The sequence below is a fragment of the Lepisma saccharinum genome, chromosome 16, assembly GCF_977018435.1.
Source record: "Lepisma saccharinum chromosome 16, izLepSacc3.1, whole genome shotgun sequence".
Lineage (NCBI taxonomy): Eukaryota > Metazoa > Arthropoda > Insecta > Zygentoma > Lepismatidae > Lepisma > Lepisma saccharinum.
The window spans coordinates 6,414,606-6,433,552 of NC_139244.1; the positions used below are offsets into that span (position 1 = coordinate 6,414,606).

At 36.0% G+C, this 18,947-nt stretch overlaps 2 protein-coding genes across 4 annotated transcripts in view; one reads left to right on the forward strand and one right to left on the reverse strand.

The window, feature by feature from the left end:
* LOC146000220 (ATP-binding cassette sub-family G member 4-like) overlaps positions 1-15,720 on the forward strand; it is a 46,205-nt gene extending 30,485 nt beyond the window's left edge. For all 3 annotated transcript variants that reach the window (XM_083137618.1, XM_083137620.1, XM_083137619.1), the window contains 5 exons: positions 13-182; positions 6,936-7,104; positions 8,055-8,155; positions 10,640-10,795; positions 14,173-15,720. In XM_083137618.1, the coding sequence (XP_082993744.1) occupies positions 13-182; positions 6,936-7,104; positions 8,055-8,155; positions 10,640-10,795; positions 14,173-14,538 (962 nt within the window). In that variant the 3' untranslated portion in view covers positions 14,539-15,720. The remainder of the gene's footprint in view (positions 1-12; positions 183-6,935; positions 7,105-8,054; positions 8,156-10,639; positions 10,796-14,172) is intronic.
* LOC146000147 (putative glutamate receptor) overlaps positions 1-18,947 on the reverse strand; it is a 342,647-nt gene that overhangs the window by 207,619 nt on the left and 116,081 nt on the right. The window lies entirely within an intron of this gene.

Genomic DNA, 18,947 nt, shown 5'->3' on the forward strand with positions numbered 1-18,947 from the left:
TTTCATTAACAGCAAAAATGCTGGAAGGAGGAACGTCTTATGCTATGGCCAATGAGAAAGGCGAGCAGAAACGGCTGAGCTTCCAATTCGTTCAAGATTTGGACAACTGCTGCAAAGTGTCCACCTGGACACAGTTCCGCATTCTATACAAGCGTACGTTGTTGTGTACGTTGAGGGATTTGGTATGTATCGTATAAGCTTTAGATACAATGCATACACGGCTTTAGCATACTTGCTGTACCGGGTCAAAGAAGTTAGTAGTAAGGTGTGTTTTATACAGCGTATATTGGTACACGTGTAGGTTGAATTGTATATTTTGCAAATATGCTGTATAAAGAAACAAACTACCGGAGTACTAATTGAGGTGAGTTTACAATAAGGTGGCAAGAGTGGTTGTACGGTTCGGTAATATTTACGTTCGTTCATAGGGGATTACACAGTTTATTGCTAGAAGTGCCACGGAATATACTGTGAGTATTTGACAGGATGTAACATTGTTAATGTACTGTGCACTACTTCTACATGTATGCAATGCTGCGTCATAACCCTTAAGTACGTATATGTAATTCCATGTCAAATCACCGACCATCCGCCATAACCCCCTGCGATTTTGACCAAATTTGCATCACTTGTTCTATCAATCCCCTTGAGCATGCATGTAATATTTTCAGAAAAAAAAGGTAAAAGTAAAGGTAAAGTGTTCCCCTGTGCATAGCACCACGCCATGAAGGCGTATAGGGGGGTGGGGGTAACGCCCCACACTTTCTGGATCCGGTCGTGAGTGGGGGTGATGTGATCAGCATCACGCCCCTGACCGCCTTTACCCCCCCAGGGTTTCCCCAGTTACCCATGTTATTCGACACTGGGTGGGCGCCGGGGCCGCTTTCACCGTTAGAAAAGTTCCCGGATTTGAACCGGCCGGGGATCGAACCCGGGACCTTGAGCATGGTAGTCAGACGCGTTACCGACTGAGCCACCGCGGCCACTATTTATTTCAGAAAAATAAACTTTTTTTTTTTTCATTTATAGTCCTGCATGGGACCACTTTCGCTCGCTCATTTATTTTATTTACATTTTACTTGGGATTACCGCTAAGCAGTTTTTCCCATATCTATATACATATGTACTGTACATAAACTTACATTTTTTAGTACATTATTATTAAAAGATACTATGAACAATTTTTTTTCTATTAAATAGTTAAGCCACATTTTCTAAAAAAAGATAACAATATATATCCAACTGTAAGGTTAGGTTCACAAATCAAAGATTCCAAACACTGAGGAAAAGGAATTTCACAGTTTATAAGAGTTTTATAGAATGTCTCTCTTGTGTGTATCTATTACACTCAAATAGGATATGGTGTATATCTTCCTTGTTGCCACATGTACAGTTTGGGTTTTGTACAATCCGGATCTTTTGTAAATGACTTTTAGTAGTTGTATGTCCTGACCTAATACGATTTAGTAATACTATCACATTCCGTGAACCTTGAACTTTTGTAAACCAAGGTCTCATTCTATTGAAATTAGCTATCCTCTGATAAAAGCTGCCTGCATTTTGAAATTCACCTTTGCACCATTCCGTCCAGTTTTCCTTCAACTTTTTCTTCACCCTCGGTAGAAGGTCTGTGTACCAGGTTTTCAGCTCCAGTACATTTTGTATATTGTTCGGGAAAATAAATATCTCTATATTCACAAACAGGAAAATCTAGAGTATATATGGGCTTACTCCTTACTTTCAATAATTTTTGATGATCCTCATAGTACTCATTATATAATTGCACCCATCCTATATCTTCGCAGTTATTAATTTTGCCTGTATCATATAATTCAACCAAGTCGAATAGAATGTCGTTAAACGGATGATTAACTTCTGACATTGTTTTCAACAGATATTTAATAGACATTTCTCTTTTCCTATAACTTAAGTTCCATTCGCATGCTTCCATGTATACAGCAACATTGGGAGTACTCTTCATCAGTCCTAGACACTTTCGTAGAACTTTCCTCTGCATTACTTCCAAAGGTCGAAATACACGTTCCGAAATTGTATTAAAGACTATAATCCCGTATTCTATTGTTGGTTTGTAATAGTTTTTGTAAAAATTCATCATGGTACTAGGATGACTTCCCCATTTTGTTGTAGCCATAGAACGAAATACATTGTAAATTACTTCTGCCTTTTTCACTAACATTTTTACATGAGGTTTCCATGTTAATTTACTATCAAATATAACGCCTAAATATTTCACTGAATTTTCTATGAGAATGTGTAACTTTTTTGTATATTTATTCACATTTTTCGGAGCTCCTTTTTTACTAAATATAATCAACTTTGATTTTTCTGACGATATATTCATAGATCTATTCTCAAGAAATTTCTTTATCTCTATTATTTTCGCTTCCATGTTGGAGACTCCTTTATCTACTTGCTTGACACTCTCATATATACATAAATCATCTGCATATTGTATAAATCCAAATGGCTCAGGACATATTCTTTGAACATCCATTAAATATATATTAAAAAGTAAAGGACTTAAAGGACTTCCCTGTGGAAGTCCTCTTGTTATCCATCTAGGACCCTCAACTTTATTGTGAAAGTAAAAATATAAACAACGATTTTTTAATAGATTCCAAATTATTTTTAGATGCATATAAGGTATTTTCAGATTTTGTAGAATGTTTAATAATTTATTTATATTTACATTATCATATGCCCCTTTAATATCTAAGAAAGCAGCAATAAGACTACTTTTCCTTTTCATTGTATCATAAATTTTTGATGATAACATTGCCAACGCATCTGTACACCCCATTCCCTTCCTAAATCCAACTTGAAGCCTTGAAAATAATTCCTGTCCCTCTATATGCCAACTTATTCTCTTTAGAATTAATTTTTCAAAAATTTTCCCCAGTACTGAAGACAAAGCTATCGGTCTATAAGATTCTCCTTTATGTGGACTTTTGCCAGGTTTCAATATTGGTAAAATCATTTGAGTGTACCACGATTGCGGTACATTTCCTGAATGCATTATATAGTTGTAGATGTTACAAAGATATATTATACCACATTCCGGCAAGTTTTGAATCATCGAGTATGTTATTCCATCTTTTCCTGGAGTTGTGTCCTTGGCTCTTATTATTATGTCTCTTATTTCATCGATCATGATATTGGTATATAATCCTTGTGAATGTCTATCTTTAGGACTGAAAGAGAAAATTTCATCAGGGGCATCTGCAGGTTCTTGTTTAGTATTACATGTTACCTTCATAATAAATTCATCTTTCCAGGTTTCTTTGATTGGTATTAATCGAGGGGTATGTGGTTTGCGGATTGATTTAAATTTAGCCCACACGGTACTGATACTCTCTTTGTTATTTATGTCTTCACAATACTTTGCCCACGATTGTCTTTTTGCACTGATATAACTTTTCTTGGCCTGCGCTATTGCTTTCTTATAATTAATCCAAGTTTCCTGATTTGGTATTGTTTTATAAACTTTAGTAGCTTCAATTCTCTGTATTTTAAAATTTTGGCAATCTTTATTCCACCAGTGTACTATTGGATACTTTTTTACAACTTCCTCTTTTGCCCTTGTACATGATCTGTCCATAACAATGCTAACAGAATCTACAAAATAATCATATGTACTCTTATCAATATTATTTAAATCTGTATTTTTAAATAAGATTGTAAGTAATTTAGAATATTTATTCCAATCAGCTTCGTTAACTTTCCATTTTCTGAGCGGAATAGTGAAAGATCTCACTGAATTAGTATCAGTATAAAAGAAACATGGATAATGGTCACTGGTTCTTTGATCACTGTCTGTTTCCCACTGAAATTGACCACATATATCATCTGACATTAACGTTAAATCTATAGCTGTTGGCCGAGTACCTAATCTTCCTATATACGTAGCAGACCCGTCATTAATTACAGTAAAGTTGTACAAATCCATACATTCTACTAACACTTTCCCCAACTTATCTTCATCCTGATCTCCCCATATTGTGTGATGGCAATTGAAATCCCCTGCTATAATAAAAGGCTTTTCTATGCATTGAAACATTTGCGATAATGTATTTGTCGTTAATTTCTGTGACTCTGCACCTGTAGGAATATATATAGATATAATACTAACTTTTTGATTCATAAAAGCGATTTTAATTCCTACGACTTCAATTTTGTATGTGTCGTATATAGACAATGTATAATCAAAAGATATAGGTTCAAATGGAATGCTTTCATGAATCATAATTGCAACTCCTTTACTATCATCTTTAATCTTTTCATAAATTATGTGATAATGATTTACTTTAAAATAATCTATATTTGATGGGTTCACAGAGATTTCCGATAAACATAAAAGTTCAGGTCTATATTCATCTATTAATTTCACCAGATTTTGCTTTCTTGCTTTCAATGATCTTACATTCCAGTGTACCCCCACGAATGTTTTCCATTATTTTTCCTTCCACACCCTAAGGTGTCTCTCCAAAAATTTCCAAATCCTCAATAATTTTCTGCACCTGGCCATTTATTTGTGAGCATTCTGTTAGTATTTCTTTTATGCTTAATAAGTCAGAATTTTTAGTTAATGTCGCCATAAGTTTCGCCATTAATTGTAACAAATTATACATAAGATCCTTCTGAGATGTTATGTGAGGAAAGTACACGATTTTTTTCTGTTCTTCATTGTTGTAGATTCCGGTGCTCACCTCCTGCATGCTTCTGTTTGTACTATCCACATCTTCCTCATTTTTCCTTGTCTTAATTACAGTTCCTGTAGACTTTCCATTTAATTGTTTTTGATTACTTTGTAATTTCTTTAGAGAACCTTTACTTGATTCTCCTTCAGAATTTCCATTATAATTCTTTGTTTGTGAATAGGAATTTAGTCTGAAATTTTTTCCATATTTATTTTCAAATTTGGAATAGTCTCTATGATGTTCTGGAGGAACTCTTTTCCATGAAACATTTTCCAAGTATGTATCTGATTTTCTTTCACCCCAATCACTTAAGGCTTCAAATCTGTTTTGTATTGTTATGCTATTTCCTACAACACCAGTCTTTCTTGTGTTAATTTCACTTATTTGACTTTTGTTTATATGGTTTTTTATTTGATCAGCATATGAGTTGCCTTGAACAACATAATTGCTTGGAACATTACCTGTTATTACTTTCTCTCTTGCATCTTGCCGGGATAAATTATCATATGCCATAACTCTCATGATTTCTCTTTCCATTTCCCATTTTACACATGACTTATCAGTAGCAACATGTTCTCCTCCGCAATTTAAACACTTCGGAGTTTCATTACAATTTTCATGTTCCTCTCTTCCACATCTAGCACACTTAGCTTTATCCTTGCATATGGCTGCTGAATGTGCGAACCTGTAACATTTCTTACATTGCATCACATTTCTAAGTTTAGGAGTAACATAGAAAATGTGACTAACCACTATAATCTGTTTAGGCATTTCTTGAGATCTAAACGTGATTGATATTAGCTTAGTAGGAACAAAATAATATGAACCATTATCTTTTCGAATTCTCTTTTTCATTCTTTCCACTGATATTACTGTCGGGTCTTCAATACTTTCCTTAATTTCCTCCTCTTCAAATTCAGTAGGTACACCATATATCAATCCTTCCTTCACCAATAAGGATTCCGGGATGAACACATCAATATTATTTTCTTTATGAAAATGCATATTTTTCATGAAATTGTTAGCTTCATTCCTGGTGTAAAAATAAATCTTTGCTCTAAATAAACCACTTGGTTGGATATATCTGACCCTTATATCTTTCTTTCGCAATTCATTGCCTATTTTCATAGAGTTAAATTTCTTTTCTGCACCTTTAGTACTAGTCATTATTACTAAATATGGCCCATTATGTGTATCATAATACATTTTACACTTGTCTACATTATTTTCTCTTCGACCTTCTCCAAACGTGTTTACTTTATCTCTATTATCTAACCTGTCTATCCTTACCGCTTTTGCTGGAACTTGATCATCTTCAGAAGATCTGACTCTTTTAGCTTGTTTTCTAGATGTTTCTTCTATAATGTTATCTTCTATAACAATTTCATTGTCTTCTACCAAGTTCGTTATAATTTCTACTTGATTATTAAGTTCCATATAACCTATGGCATCCGCCATGACGTTAACAAGACTGCCTTACGAAAATCACATTAATGAGTATAATTCCTTTTACCGTAGTTTTAAACTTCAACTTAAATAAGTATATGGGTTTAACTCAATTCCAGTCACAAAATTCTCTCTTTATAAACAGTACTCACTTAATTAACAACTATTAATATTACCACAATATTACACAAACAGCTCAGTTTCCATCAACCACAGGCTATCCTCCTTCGCTCGCTCAAACTCCCCTACCCTCGAGCGTTTACAATGGAATGTCATTTTTGTAGACTCATACATGTGAAATATCCACTTTGGTAGTTTCAGCCCACAATCATCTATTTCATTTTCACATATCCCTGTGTATCGGTAAGATAGACTAAACTACATTTTAACATAGAGATGATGACTGTGTTAACTTAAGTTTAAATTTCACTGCATCTTTCACTTCAAGATCCATATTTGAGGGGCCACTGCCACAGACAAATTACGATTACAAGTGTATTACTGGACTTCGAGTGTGTACAGTTTCTTTTGCCTGTTCGAGCGTTATTCGCTCGAGCAAAGCAGCTCATAATTCCGTACGCTATCTAGCGTCGTTCGTGAGAACTATTTGGGGCTCTTCTTGCAGCACTCTATTTACTAGTTATGGAATTTCGAAAATTTCAGGCTTTTGAAAACGAGTTAAATTTATTATTGGTTGCCGGTTATGCAAATAAATATGATAAAATGTTTACTTCCTTCATAAATAACAATGCAATTTACCTTTTTTGGCAGCACTTGGGAATGCTCAGAATCAGTGCCCACATTGTGGTGGGTGTCCTCCTTGGTTCGCTCTTCTATGGGATCGGGAACGAGGCTGCCGAAGTCTTCAGCAACAATGGATGCGTGTTCTTCATCCTCATGTTCCTCTACTTTGGCAACATCATGCCCACCGTCTTGACATGTAAGTATGCAACGTCCACGTTACATGGGTTAGACTATCGGCTGGACAATTATGCTAACGATGATTGAAAACTTGATTTTATGCCTTGTCTGGGGGTCTCGTTCCTACTTAACCTAAGATAAAGACTATCGGCTGAACAGTTGTGAAACCAATGTCTGAAAAGTTGATTTTATGTCTTATCTGGGGGGGCCTCATTCCTGCCTAACCTAGAATAAGATTATCTCTATATTTATTTTTGTTATTTCGCGTTGTTTTTCTATCTATTGGGTTAGGTAGAAACAATAAGGACCAAGGACGTCGTTAAGAGGGGGGGGGGCACTGGCTCCTTCGGAACTTTCACGTACCCTCACCTCAAGTTTCCGTGGCTTAGAGCAAAATTTAATATAAAAACTTAAATAGTTTATGTTAAAAACTTTGAATGTACATCGCAATAGATTTTTAATCTTTCTAGCTATTGTACCATATTCATATTTACTTAAGAAGTAATACTATATATTAGAAACTTACTATGGAACACAAATATCGTGTCCACCCAAACAGCGTAGCTACGTCGCTGATGAGGATAATTGATGAACAGATGAACTAGTGATGAGACAAAATCAGCGATGCAGTGACCAAGGTCATTTTACTACTGGATTTCTGAACTGCGTTTAAGTTTCTATTTCTTGAGAATGTGGATCAGATACGCAGCGGTGGCTTGTTGGGTTTTGGGCCTGGGCTATTATTTGAAGTTAGCTAATGAATAATGTCTTAACTGCAAGCTTACATAGAATTATTGTTACTACCATTCAATCATAAAAATATTCCCTGATAATAATCTGTGATTTCTTGAATTTTACGCTAGGGTTCTTAAGTGCTGGAAGTAAGTTTACATGTGCAATATATTCTATCAGTTTAATTTATCTTTTGTCGAATCTCAATATGTCAATCTTATTTTTATATATTTTCAGTTCCAACTGAAATGGCCGTATTTAGAAGAGAATTCATGAACAACTGGTATTCAGTCTTTGCTTACTTCCTTGCAAAATCGTTTGCAGATCTACCATTCCAGGTTGGTACTTACTTAGCATATAACTTAATTCACTTAACTCGAAATAATTGTATTTTAAAATTTATTACATTAATATTTTACTAAAATATTATTTATAAGAATTATTTTGCTAGATTTAGCATTCAATTATATATTTGTGAAACAACCTGACTAATAAGACCTTACTTAATACTCTTTCTATAAAATATTATTTTTGATATGGATTATGAACAGAAACTACAAATTGTAAAATACAGCAGAGTTTAGTTGATTTAAATTATATTATTGTATTATTATTAATATAAAGCAATGACAGCAATGAATAAGAAATATTGTAGTTATTGATTTGAAATCCTATGAACGACATGGAAAATCCAATTTGATAGTTTACGTAAGAACTTCATTTGAAAATGTGGTTTTTATTGGCTTTCTACATCCTATAAAAGTTAAGAACCAAAAGTAGGTTGATGGTCTTTAATAGAATATACTATTACTTGATAAATTATGGCTTTTATCAAGTAAAAACTTTTCTTGCACAAATATTGCTCGGCAAATTGTCCGTGACATTTTTCATTAATTTTTCTCTTGTATCTTTCCTGGTCTTAAAGACCGTATTCTTACTTGTGCTGGTGCATAGATTGCCAACAGCTTGTTTGGTGCTGGTGCATATTGCCAAACAGCTTGTTTGGAGATTTTTCAATTTTTGAAGCTCTCATTGTGCAACAGAAAAAGATAAACATGATGGTGGACAATTTGCTTGGTAATACTTATGCACCCCACTCTACAATAATTCCTAAGCTTAAGGATTTTTGTTTCAAATCCACTTTATGCATAGATAGGGTAATTGGGACTGGGTCTACAGTTTAAAGTGGAATCCGAACCACTCTGCAATGTGCCTCCAACGGGTATCGAACCCGGGACCCCTTGATTACAAGGGGTGAACGTCACCAATACCCATCGGGGAGGCCAAGGTTTAGAATTTAGAGCAATAATTCAACTTAACTTTACGTCTAAAGATCATCTAAAGACTGCCTATCTTTCTCCTTTGCTAAATATTTCAGTTCATCTAAGAGCAAGCTTCATCAATGAGTTCCATCCTCTATAGGATTCGTTAAGATGGCATTTTCTTCAAAGATTTCGAGTAAGATGTTTGTCTAACTGGATCGTGTTTTGCTACTGTAACTTGTTTTGCACCTACGTTTGGTCTGAATGCCAGATTTTTCAAGGTATTCAGAACCGGTTTGTGTTGGATGTTGTAGCTCTTGGTAGACTGTTTCTTGTTGCACCTTATTTGCTTGTTTTGTAGTTATATGTTCCGTGTGTTTGTGTTTTAGGCCTCTGTGTTCTGTGTGATGCATTTTTCTTCGTAGTGTTTACTCAAAATAGCAACATTTCAGGCAGTTTTCTTTAATTTTGTTTGTAGCTTAACCTTGTTGATACGAATCTCACCAAAACAAATGTCTTGTTGCTTTTACCTGTCAAGGTGGATGTATACAGGTGGGTCTGTCTGGGAAGTTCAACCAACACGAATGACGTATTCACGTGTAGGCTCTTGATTCTTGTTAAGAAGAAAAGTATTATACTTTCAACCATTCATACAGATTTCCACATATACGTATCCTTATAAAGCCTTAATTGAAAGAAAAACGTGTTGGACGTTGTGGTGGCTTTCAAAATAACGTCACACAAAACTTTCAAAACGTAAAAAAATATTCACTGGATCTATCTGTACAATTCTGCCTTGCTTATCTGCACTTCAATATTATTCGACTGTATGCTTATTAAGATATTTTGTTATTTTTTAAAAAAAATCACTAGCTATGATCACTTTAACTGTCAGTTTTGTGTCCGCAGTTTGACTAAACGTCATCTATATGTTTCGTGCTTTATTGTGTTTAGTTATAGAAACAACCTGTGTTTCAAATTTGTATTTTGAAAAGTTTACTCTTTTTCACCAATTGATAAATTGTAATTTTCAAGTAGATTTTTCACCTAAAAAAATTGTAAACTAATTTAATTCACTGGTGACTTTTAAAGTAATGAGTAATGACTGATCACAAGCAATAAATTATATTAATGAAGATTAATTCCATTCAACTGTATTCTCTTAGTATAGCTAGGAACTTTTTACATTTTGTTTCTGTTCTGCCACTCCTTCCCCCCTCAAGTTATGTTCCAAGTTGCGCCAATGAGGGCAATTGTTTAAATGCATCAATCCATTCAATATAGGGATATTTAATGTGTGGAAAATAGTCCCAATTGTTGAGAGACTACATTTGTAGAACGTCTTGAAGAAACGCCACATTCATCTCAATAATGTTCACTTATATAATTTTGTTAATAACATTTCTTTACACTACAGTGGTGTAGATGTAAGCTATTGATTGTTCTGTGATTTATGGATGGTTTGATTTGTGCTTATTTTTAAATTTTTTATAAAATTTTCCGGCTTTTTATTTTGTAATATTACAGACCCAAACATGTCACTTATGTTTATCTTTACAGATACTGTGTCCCACCTTGTTTGTAGTCCCCGTTTACTTCATGACAGATCAACCCCACGACCTCTCAAGGTTCGTCATGGTGTGGGTAGTGTGCGTTCTCCTCGTGGAAGTGGGGCAGAGCATGGGGCTCCTGTGCGGAGTTCTTTTTAACTTACAGGTAATGCTGATGGTACAGCTAGCGACAAATACAGTAGCAGGCAAATTGTCAATCGCCATGTTATTATTTTTGTTTCTCGCGATTAGGGCTTCAGGAATTGAAACAAAACGCTAGACAAGTTGCTGACAGCCTCTGGGTCAGCGTACGTAAAAATCTATTCCATAAAAACACGTAGGATGCAAAAGAAAAATACTCGCGGACAATTTGCAGAGCAATACTTGTGCATCCCACTGTAAAACAGCACTCCCCTGCGGAGCGATAATTATTTTTATTATGAAAGTAATGTGTATGTATCAGTGTATGTATAAATATTACCAATAAAGAAAGGGGAAAAATAGTTATTTTTATATACGAATGCTGTAATGCGTCCATGAATAATAGGGATGTGCAGTAAACAGAATCAGATATATCTGGTAATGCTAAAAGTGACACTATACTGGGTAATTTTTTAACGTGAATCATTTGAATATCTTGAAAAAAATCATCCTACAAAAAAATGTCCCAAATAAAAAGTTGATAGTTTGGAGGGGGGAAGTTTAGTGGTGCAACAAAAGAACACCCCCTCCCCCTCTTGCAGGTGGGGCGGGGGGCAACTTTGAAATTTCAAATAGAAACCCCTATTTTTTATTACAGATTCGGATTTTACGGAAAAAATACAAAAGTTTTGTCTGAAACATTTTCTTCGATTCGTGATAGATGGCGCTATAATCAACAAATTTTCATTTCTTGAATGTTTACACTTTAAAACCAATGTATTTCATTTCGCAATTCATTTAAATTCAAAAAATAAAACATTTTTGTTCCAGGACTTTAAATTGTTGTAAAACAAATAAATTTATTTTGAAAATACAAAATTACTTGCCAATTCTTAGCTCTAGATATCTCGATGGCTAGTAAACTACATTCACTTCTCAATTACATTAAGTGTTCAAAATGGTGACCTTCAACTTCAATACATTTATTGATCCGCGCTTCGAATGAATGTACACAACTCAAAAGTATCTCTGGTTCAATTATGGCACAAGCGTTTTGGATTCGCTCTATCATATTTTCACGAGTAGTTGGAAATTCTCGATACACTTTATCTTTTAGGTAGCCCCACAAAAAGAAATCTGGTGAAGTAAGATCTGGTGATCTGGCAGGCCAATTTACAGGACCAGATCTGCCGATCCATCGGCCATTGAAGTTACGGTCGAGTACTTCACGTGCTGCTCTCGAATAGTGCGCTGGACATCCATCCTGCTGAAACCACATGTTCTGTCTCAGTTCCAAGTTAAGATCTTCAAGTAATATTGGCAGTTCATTTTGAAGAATGTCACGGTACTGTTGACCATTCAAATTTCCATCAATAAAGTAGGGACCGATGAGTTTGTCATCAATAATTCCACACCACATGTTTACAGTCCATGGACGCTGATGCTCAACATGGCGCAGCCAGTGCAGATTTTCGACACTCCAGTAATGCATATTATGCCGATTGACCGTTCCGTGGTTTGTAAAAGATGACTCATCACAGAACAATACCAGACGAAAGAAATTTGGGTTTATTTGTATTTGTTCACGTGCCCACTGACAAAACGTCACTCGTTTTGAAAATCATCGCCATGAAGTTCTTGATACAATGACACATGATATGGATGATATTTATGACGCTGTAAAATCTTCAAAACACTGCTCTGGGACAATCCGGAATTTCGAGCTACTTCTCGCGAGCTGACATGAGGATCATGGGCCACAGCAGCTAACACATTAATTTCATTTTCTTCTCAAGTAACTGTTCTTCGACGGGTCCTTTGTTTAGGTGTAACACTTCCTTCAGTAGTAAATTGATTGACTGTACGTTGAAACGAAGCGAAAGAACGCACCCTGTCTGGAAAACGCTGAGCATAAACAACGACAGCCTGACGGAGATTCCTGCCAGATTCTCCATACACGAGAACCATTTCAATTTTCTCTTCTACAGTTAATACATCCATTGATATTAAAAAGTATCAACAGCTTAGTCAAATTAATCACTCGGAGCATTCTTGTGATCTAAAAAACAATGATAAACAAAAAATGATTTAACAGGAAAAGTCTAAAAAGGAACTGTTTCTTGACATTGTTTTATTTTTTTTTTATTTTTTCTGTTGTAGCTTTGTTAAGCATCTTTGACACAACAATAAAAAAAATTAAACAAATTTCGAATCTAACTTTTAAATGTTGTAAATAGGCGAATTACCAGCTTAATGAAATCTCAAAAGATTTGTCAAGAATTAGTACAAAGTTCATGCACGAGAATGTTTTATTTTTTGAATTTAAATTAATTGGGAAATGAAATACATTGGTTTTAAAGTGTAAACATTCAAGAAATGAAAATTTGTCGATTAGAGCGCCATCTATCACGAATCGAAAAAAATGTTTCAGACAAAACTTATGTATTTTTTCCCGTAAAATCCGAATCTGTAATAAAAAATAGGGGTTTCTATTTGAAATTTCAAAGTTGCCCCCCACCCCACCTACAAGAGGGGGAGGGGGTGTTATTGTGTTGCACCACTAAACTTCCCCCTCCAAACTATCAACTTTTTATTTGGAACATTTTTTTGTAGGATGATTTTTTTCAAGATATTCAAATGATTCAGGTTAAAAAAATCACCCAGTATTATAGTGATCTGAGCGAGAACTCATGTGTGGTTCTGGATAACTACGAATGATAGGCATGAACAGAAACGGTATTAGCCACATCTGCAGATGTTTGAAAAGTCCTGCAATAAATACGCAAATTCGTCATTCTAGTAAAATATAAGTAATGTGCATTGGCAGTAAACAGTTTTAATCGGATGGAAAATGCAAAAACTACACATTTTGTTGAACTACTATTTATTGCTTTCGCAATCATTTCTGCTGGCTAACTCATTCAGTCACATTTTACATTGGTAATTGTTGTTGTTTTGGCTCAATAGAGAGCTGTATGTAAATTCCTCATTTGATGTTCGTGCAAATATGAATTAGAGAGTAGCCCCGTCTAGTTCACTGCACTTTTTGCCACTAGGTGTAGTGCAGGCGTATTCCGGTGTCAGGCTGGTGCAAAGAAATTACTAACGTTCAACAAAGTAGAATTGCACCGTGTAACCAAGTAGGCGCGCGAGTGCGCAGAGAGCGTCAAAAAGTGCAGCGAACTGGACGGGGCTAGTATTTCACAATTGAGGCGTATCTTCAAGTATGAATTTGGATATAAAAGTTTGTCATCAAGTCAAGAGTATTCTTTAAATTGCCAAGAAATTGGATAGATTTTACATGTAAAGCAATAGTCTTTGATCAGGTGTGGTATTTAATAAGGTCAAATGGCCCTAACCTACTAGTGGTGCTGTATTTGTCATTCTTTTCCCTAATTTCAGATCGGAATCTTCATGGCACCGGCATCTGCAATTCCAATGTTACTTTTCTCAGGATTCTTCATCCACAGAAGAACAATGGCTGCCAACATACGCTGGATTACTTACACGAGTCACTTCGGGTACAGCTACCAGGGCATGATGGAAGCTTTGTACTCCTTCAACAGAACAGACCTCACTTGCTCAACGGCGTACTGTCACTACAGAACGCCCAACAAGCTTTTGAAAGAGCTGGACGTTGACGACGGGCTGTTCTTGGACAATCTCGTAGCGCTTGTGGTGTATGCACTTGTGGTCCGGTTTCTCATACTATTGGCCTTGGTGTTGAGGACGCGTCAAATGCGACAGTTTAAGAGAGACTGGCAGTGATAGTGTGATTGCGCGAGTATATTTACACGTTTTGTATTGAGATCGGGACTGGACCTACAGTTAAAAACTGGGATCCGAGACACTGTGCAATGTATACTTCCCGGAACACCTTGCTTGAAAGGCGAAAGTTACCAGCGTCGATGTACACTCTGTCTCGGGAAAATGTGGAGCAAGACCGTGCATAATGGAAGAGAAGGAGAGAAAGCAAAGTAGTGCGCGCTGCTGCAAACGGCTGGTAGATGCAGCTGTGTTTCCCCTCACGCACGTTCATCCATATTCAGGATTCAATTGAAGTGAAACGGGGCGTTCAAAACACAACAAAATCGAAACTTCCAAAATTTCACGATAAAAATTTCCTTTCAAATTAAATTAAAATACACTATTTCTTGGATATGTATTTCCAGTCTTGCTTTGTGTGTGGAATGCCTTTTTCAGCTGGGTTCTATTCTAAGGACTTAAAGGTATTAAATATGTCTTTATTGAATTTATTAGTATTTACTTATTGTGAATTTATGTAACTTATCTCCGCATAATCAGATAGATATCGCTTGGTGCATATCAATAAATTGCACGATTCCGAACATGACGCATTATCCTTTACCAAAGACTAGAACGGGGCTGAGAATTTCGGTCACCAAGTTACATTTTGCCAAATTTTCTGAAAATCTGTGTCGTTCTGGTTTTCGTCTCGACAAATCTCGAAACGTCTAATCTCGTTCTCGCATCGGTAAATTTTTATTGACGTTTAGAATGTATACATTCATAACTTTATCATACATTTCATTGATCACATTTTCACTACATCTCATTACAAAGCTTTTCCTTCTGAATTTAATTGATATACAAGATACGTACACTAGTTCATGGAATGAATCATGATACAATACTTAATTAGAACATGAAGAAGACAGTAGTGCAGAACATATTGAGTGAGTATAAAATAATACTTTTTGAGACACATATACATATCTAAAGGGGGGGGGGGCTCCCGAAGTAGCCTGCCTCCACCCGCGTACTTTCGAGGGTATTCTCTTAATGTCCTGGTACCTTTAAATAAACCAGGACGTCAGTTTCCTGAATTTAAACGGTTCCCCCGCCTTTTTATCCTCCTTCTTTTCGTCTTTATTTTCATACGTAAAATACAAGTACAAAAAAGAAAAGAAAATACATGGAGATGGTATACATAGCTACATTTAATAATTTTTAGTTTGTATTATTTTAATAGACCGTTCTGGTGACCGGAACAAGTCTTGAATTTTCTTGTAAATTTACTGTGCATTTGTATGATTGGTAATTAATTAAACTTTTTAATAGTAGTTATGGATTAATTTGTGTTAGTTTATTGGTTAGTTTTAGTTATCGTATAGATAGTAGGGAATGCTATGTACAGGAGGGACAACCATTCTGGTATCCAGAACTGTTGTAAGCTTGAGGGGAGAGTATGATGGGGTGATGGGATGAATGATGGCTTGGATTAGTCTGCGCGGACGTAAGTTCCCTGTCTGGTTTCCAGATCAGGCTTTATTGTAATGTGTGGCGAGAATTTGCTATTTGGAAGGAAGTTAAGTGCACTGAAATACTGGACTAGTTCATTAATTTAGTGGACATCGATTCCTAATAAACGCTTACTGTAAGAGGTTTTGTAGTTTCTTATTTATCTCGCCGTTGTTGCAGTTATGTGTTGAGGACACACGCCCGATAAGATACCGGCGTCAGCACTCCGTGTCAACTTGGTTATTCGACATGAAGCTGACTCTGCATTCCACGCTAGCGACAGTGGCCGGGCGAGGTTCAATGTCCTTGCAGACTGAGGCTGCTATGAGATCTCAGAATGAAATCGCAGCCGCATAATTTAACGTGAATCAGTAATACAGGGTACTAAGTTTTGATAGCATGCTAATTATGCGGAAACTGTAATTGTTAGATATGTAATAGATAAAGATGACACAAAATACATAAAATACGCAAATAATTATATGTAGACTTGATGATAATATTAAAAACAATTATATAAAAAAAGGAAAAAGATAAACAACCTCTTATATTAGATTATACTAATTAATAATAAGTATATGAATGTATGTTCATGGTTTTTACTACATTTACATTGTTAAAAATTTAATTTAAATTTAATTTGTTTGTGTTTTCGAAATTTCCTTTACATCCAGTCTCTAGGATGCCTACTGGATTCCAGCAGATTCCAAGTCTAGCAATTTTCAAGTTAAATTTCTAAGAGTTTATGGTCCCTTATCTTGGATTTATTATTAAAGAAACTTTAGTCACGATTTAATGTGGGGTTCTGATATTACTTTTAAACAGGTTTTTTTTCGTTATTATGCTATTGTATTATTTTATCCCTAGAGATGGTTTTTAGGTAATTCTTCATCTTCGACGACTTCTCTCCGGGCAACCTTCATGGCTCTCCCCAGGCTGATTGGACGGACGTAACCCTCTCCTGGCGGCGGCTCCTCGTCTCCCAGTAGTTTGGGACAATTTTAGAAAATTCTGACTGTAGGAAGCATTTTTGAGGAAACGCGGGCAAACAACATTTTCTGAATGTATTTGATGTGCTGATTACGAATATTTTGTTTGGCACTCTCGATTTTGGTGTTATATGCTTCAAATCGCTAAAAAACGAAATGGCGGCCATACGAAATGAGTTCCTATTAACTTTTGAAGGAGCCGAAAGAAAGTAGCGATCTTGGTGTCAAACATTATGTTTTTGGGTATGTTGAATCCAAATATTATGTTTTGTAATCTGAAATTTTAAGCTATTTGCTCCAAATCGCTAAAAAACAAAAGGGCGGCCATACGAAATGAGTTCCTATTAACTTTTGAAGGAGCAGAAAGAAAATAGTGATCTTGGTGTCAAACATTATGTTTTTGGGTATGCTGAATCCAAATATTATGTTTTCTAATCTGAAATTTTAAACTATGTGCTCCAAATCGCTAAAAAACAAAATGGCGACAATACGAAATGAGTTCCTAATAATTTTTGAGGGATCAGAAAGAAAATAGTGATCTTGGTGTCAAACATTATGTTTTTGGGTATGCTGAATCCAAATATTATGTTTTCTAATCTGAAATTTTAAGCTGTTTGTTCCAAATCGCTAAGAAACAAAATGGCGACTTATCTTATCCATACTTTTGAACTAGGAATAAAACAGTGTAACAGTAGGTTCTTAATACAGAAGAAAGTATAGAACATTGCTAAAGTAAAGATGCAAAATAATAATAATAATATTCAAAGCATAAGACCATATTGAATATTAACAGTATGAGTGTATGATAAATCCGCACGTTATCCTTATTCAACCTTATTTTGCCTACAAAAATAGTATAACATTTTTCTAGTCATAGATATTCATGCACTCCTTAGTGCCAGTATCTGCACATTTGCAAGCTGCAGTACATACAAGCTGGCCTTTCCTGCAGGAACATGTAGCGGATATACAACCACCCAAACATCCACACGTGACAATGTCGTAGCAGGGTTGTGGAATTGGTGGCAGCGATTGAAATTTTGGAACGAGCTGTCCATCAACCATTTTCCATCCCAAGATAGTGGGTGGTGGTAACACAAGTAGAGGCCAGCATAGTCTGCCTTTTACCTACCCACTGCCCGCTTGCACGCGATAACAGGTTTACCTGCTCGCCTGCCCACGGCAACGAGTCGACTTGCGTCTCTACCCGGGTTCTTGGTCTTCAAGGCGCTCTGCGCTTACAAGGTAACTGGGCATTCAACAAGACCCGGGCGCCTGCAAAACCTGCTGGAAGGAAACAGCCCTCCGGCAACGTGTCGCTCCAGGTGTTTCATCACCACGTGGACGGCTGCAGCCAGTGTTGCCTACTTACGTAGCTACTAAATCCTACGAAGTCCTAGGAGGAGCTTCTTCTCCAAGGAGAATTTATATACTTAGCGATTTCAGTTCAGCGTAAGCAGTTTTTATCTTATTGCCAGGAAATGCACGCAATATTACAGCTTCATTTATCTAAATGAATGATCGAGCAAACAAAAATCTCCTCACTGAAAACTAATTGTTTTTCATTGCATGGTGCCTTAACCAGGCACGCAGTGGCGCAACCAGAGGGGGCAGAGTGCATTGCTCACAACCTTGGACGAAAATTGTCTAGCGGAGGGGTCAGGGTGGGGGTCAAACATTAAAGTACAAGTCTCATCAAGTTCAATGCCGTAGCAAAGGAGTAGCGGGAGTCGGCCCTGAGCGCCGAACGATCTAAGTGAGAAAAGTTTTAAAACAGAGAATGCTATGGCGGCCCGTGATATTATTTGCTATTAATGTTGGTTTGTTACGAGTTGGATGAATTAATTATGTAATACGTCGCTCCATGTGAAAAGAAAATATTGTAGATGGAAATTTTACATGCCATATGCATGTACATTCGGACTG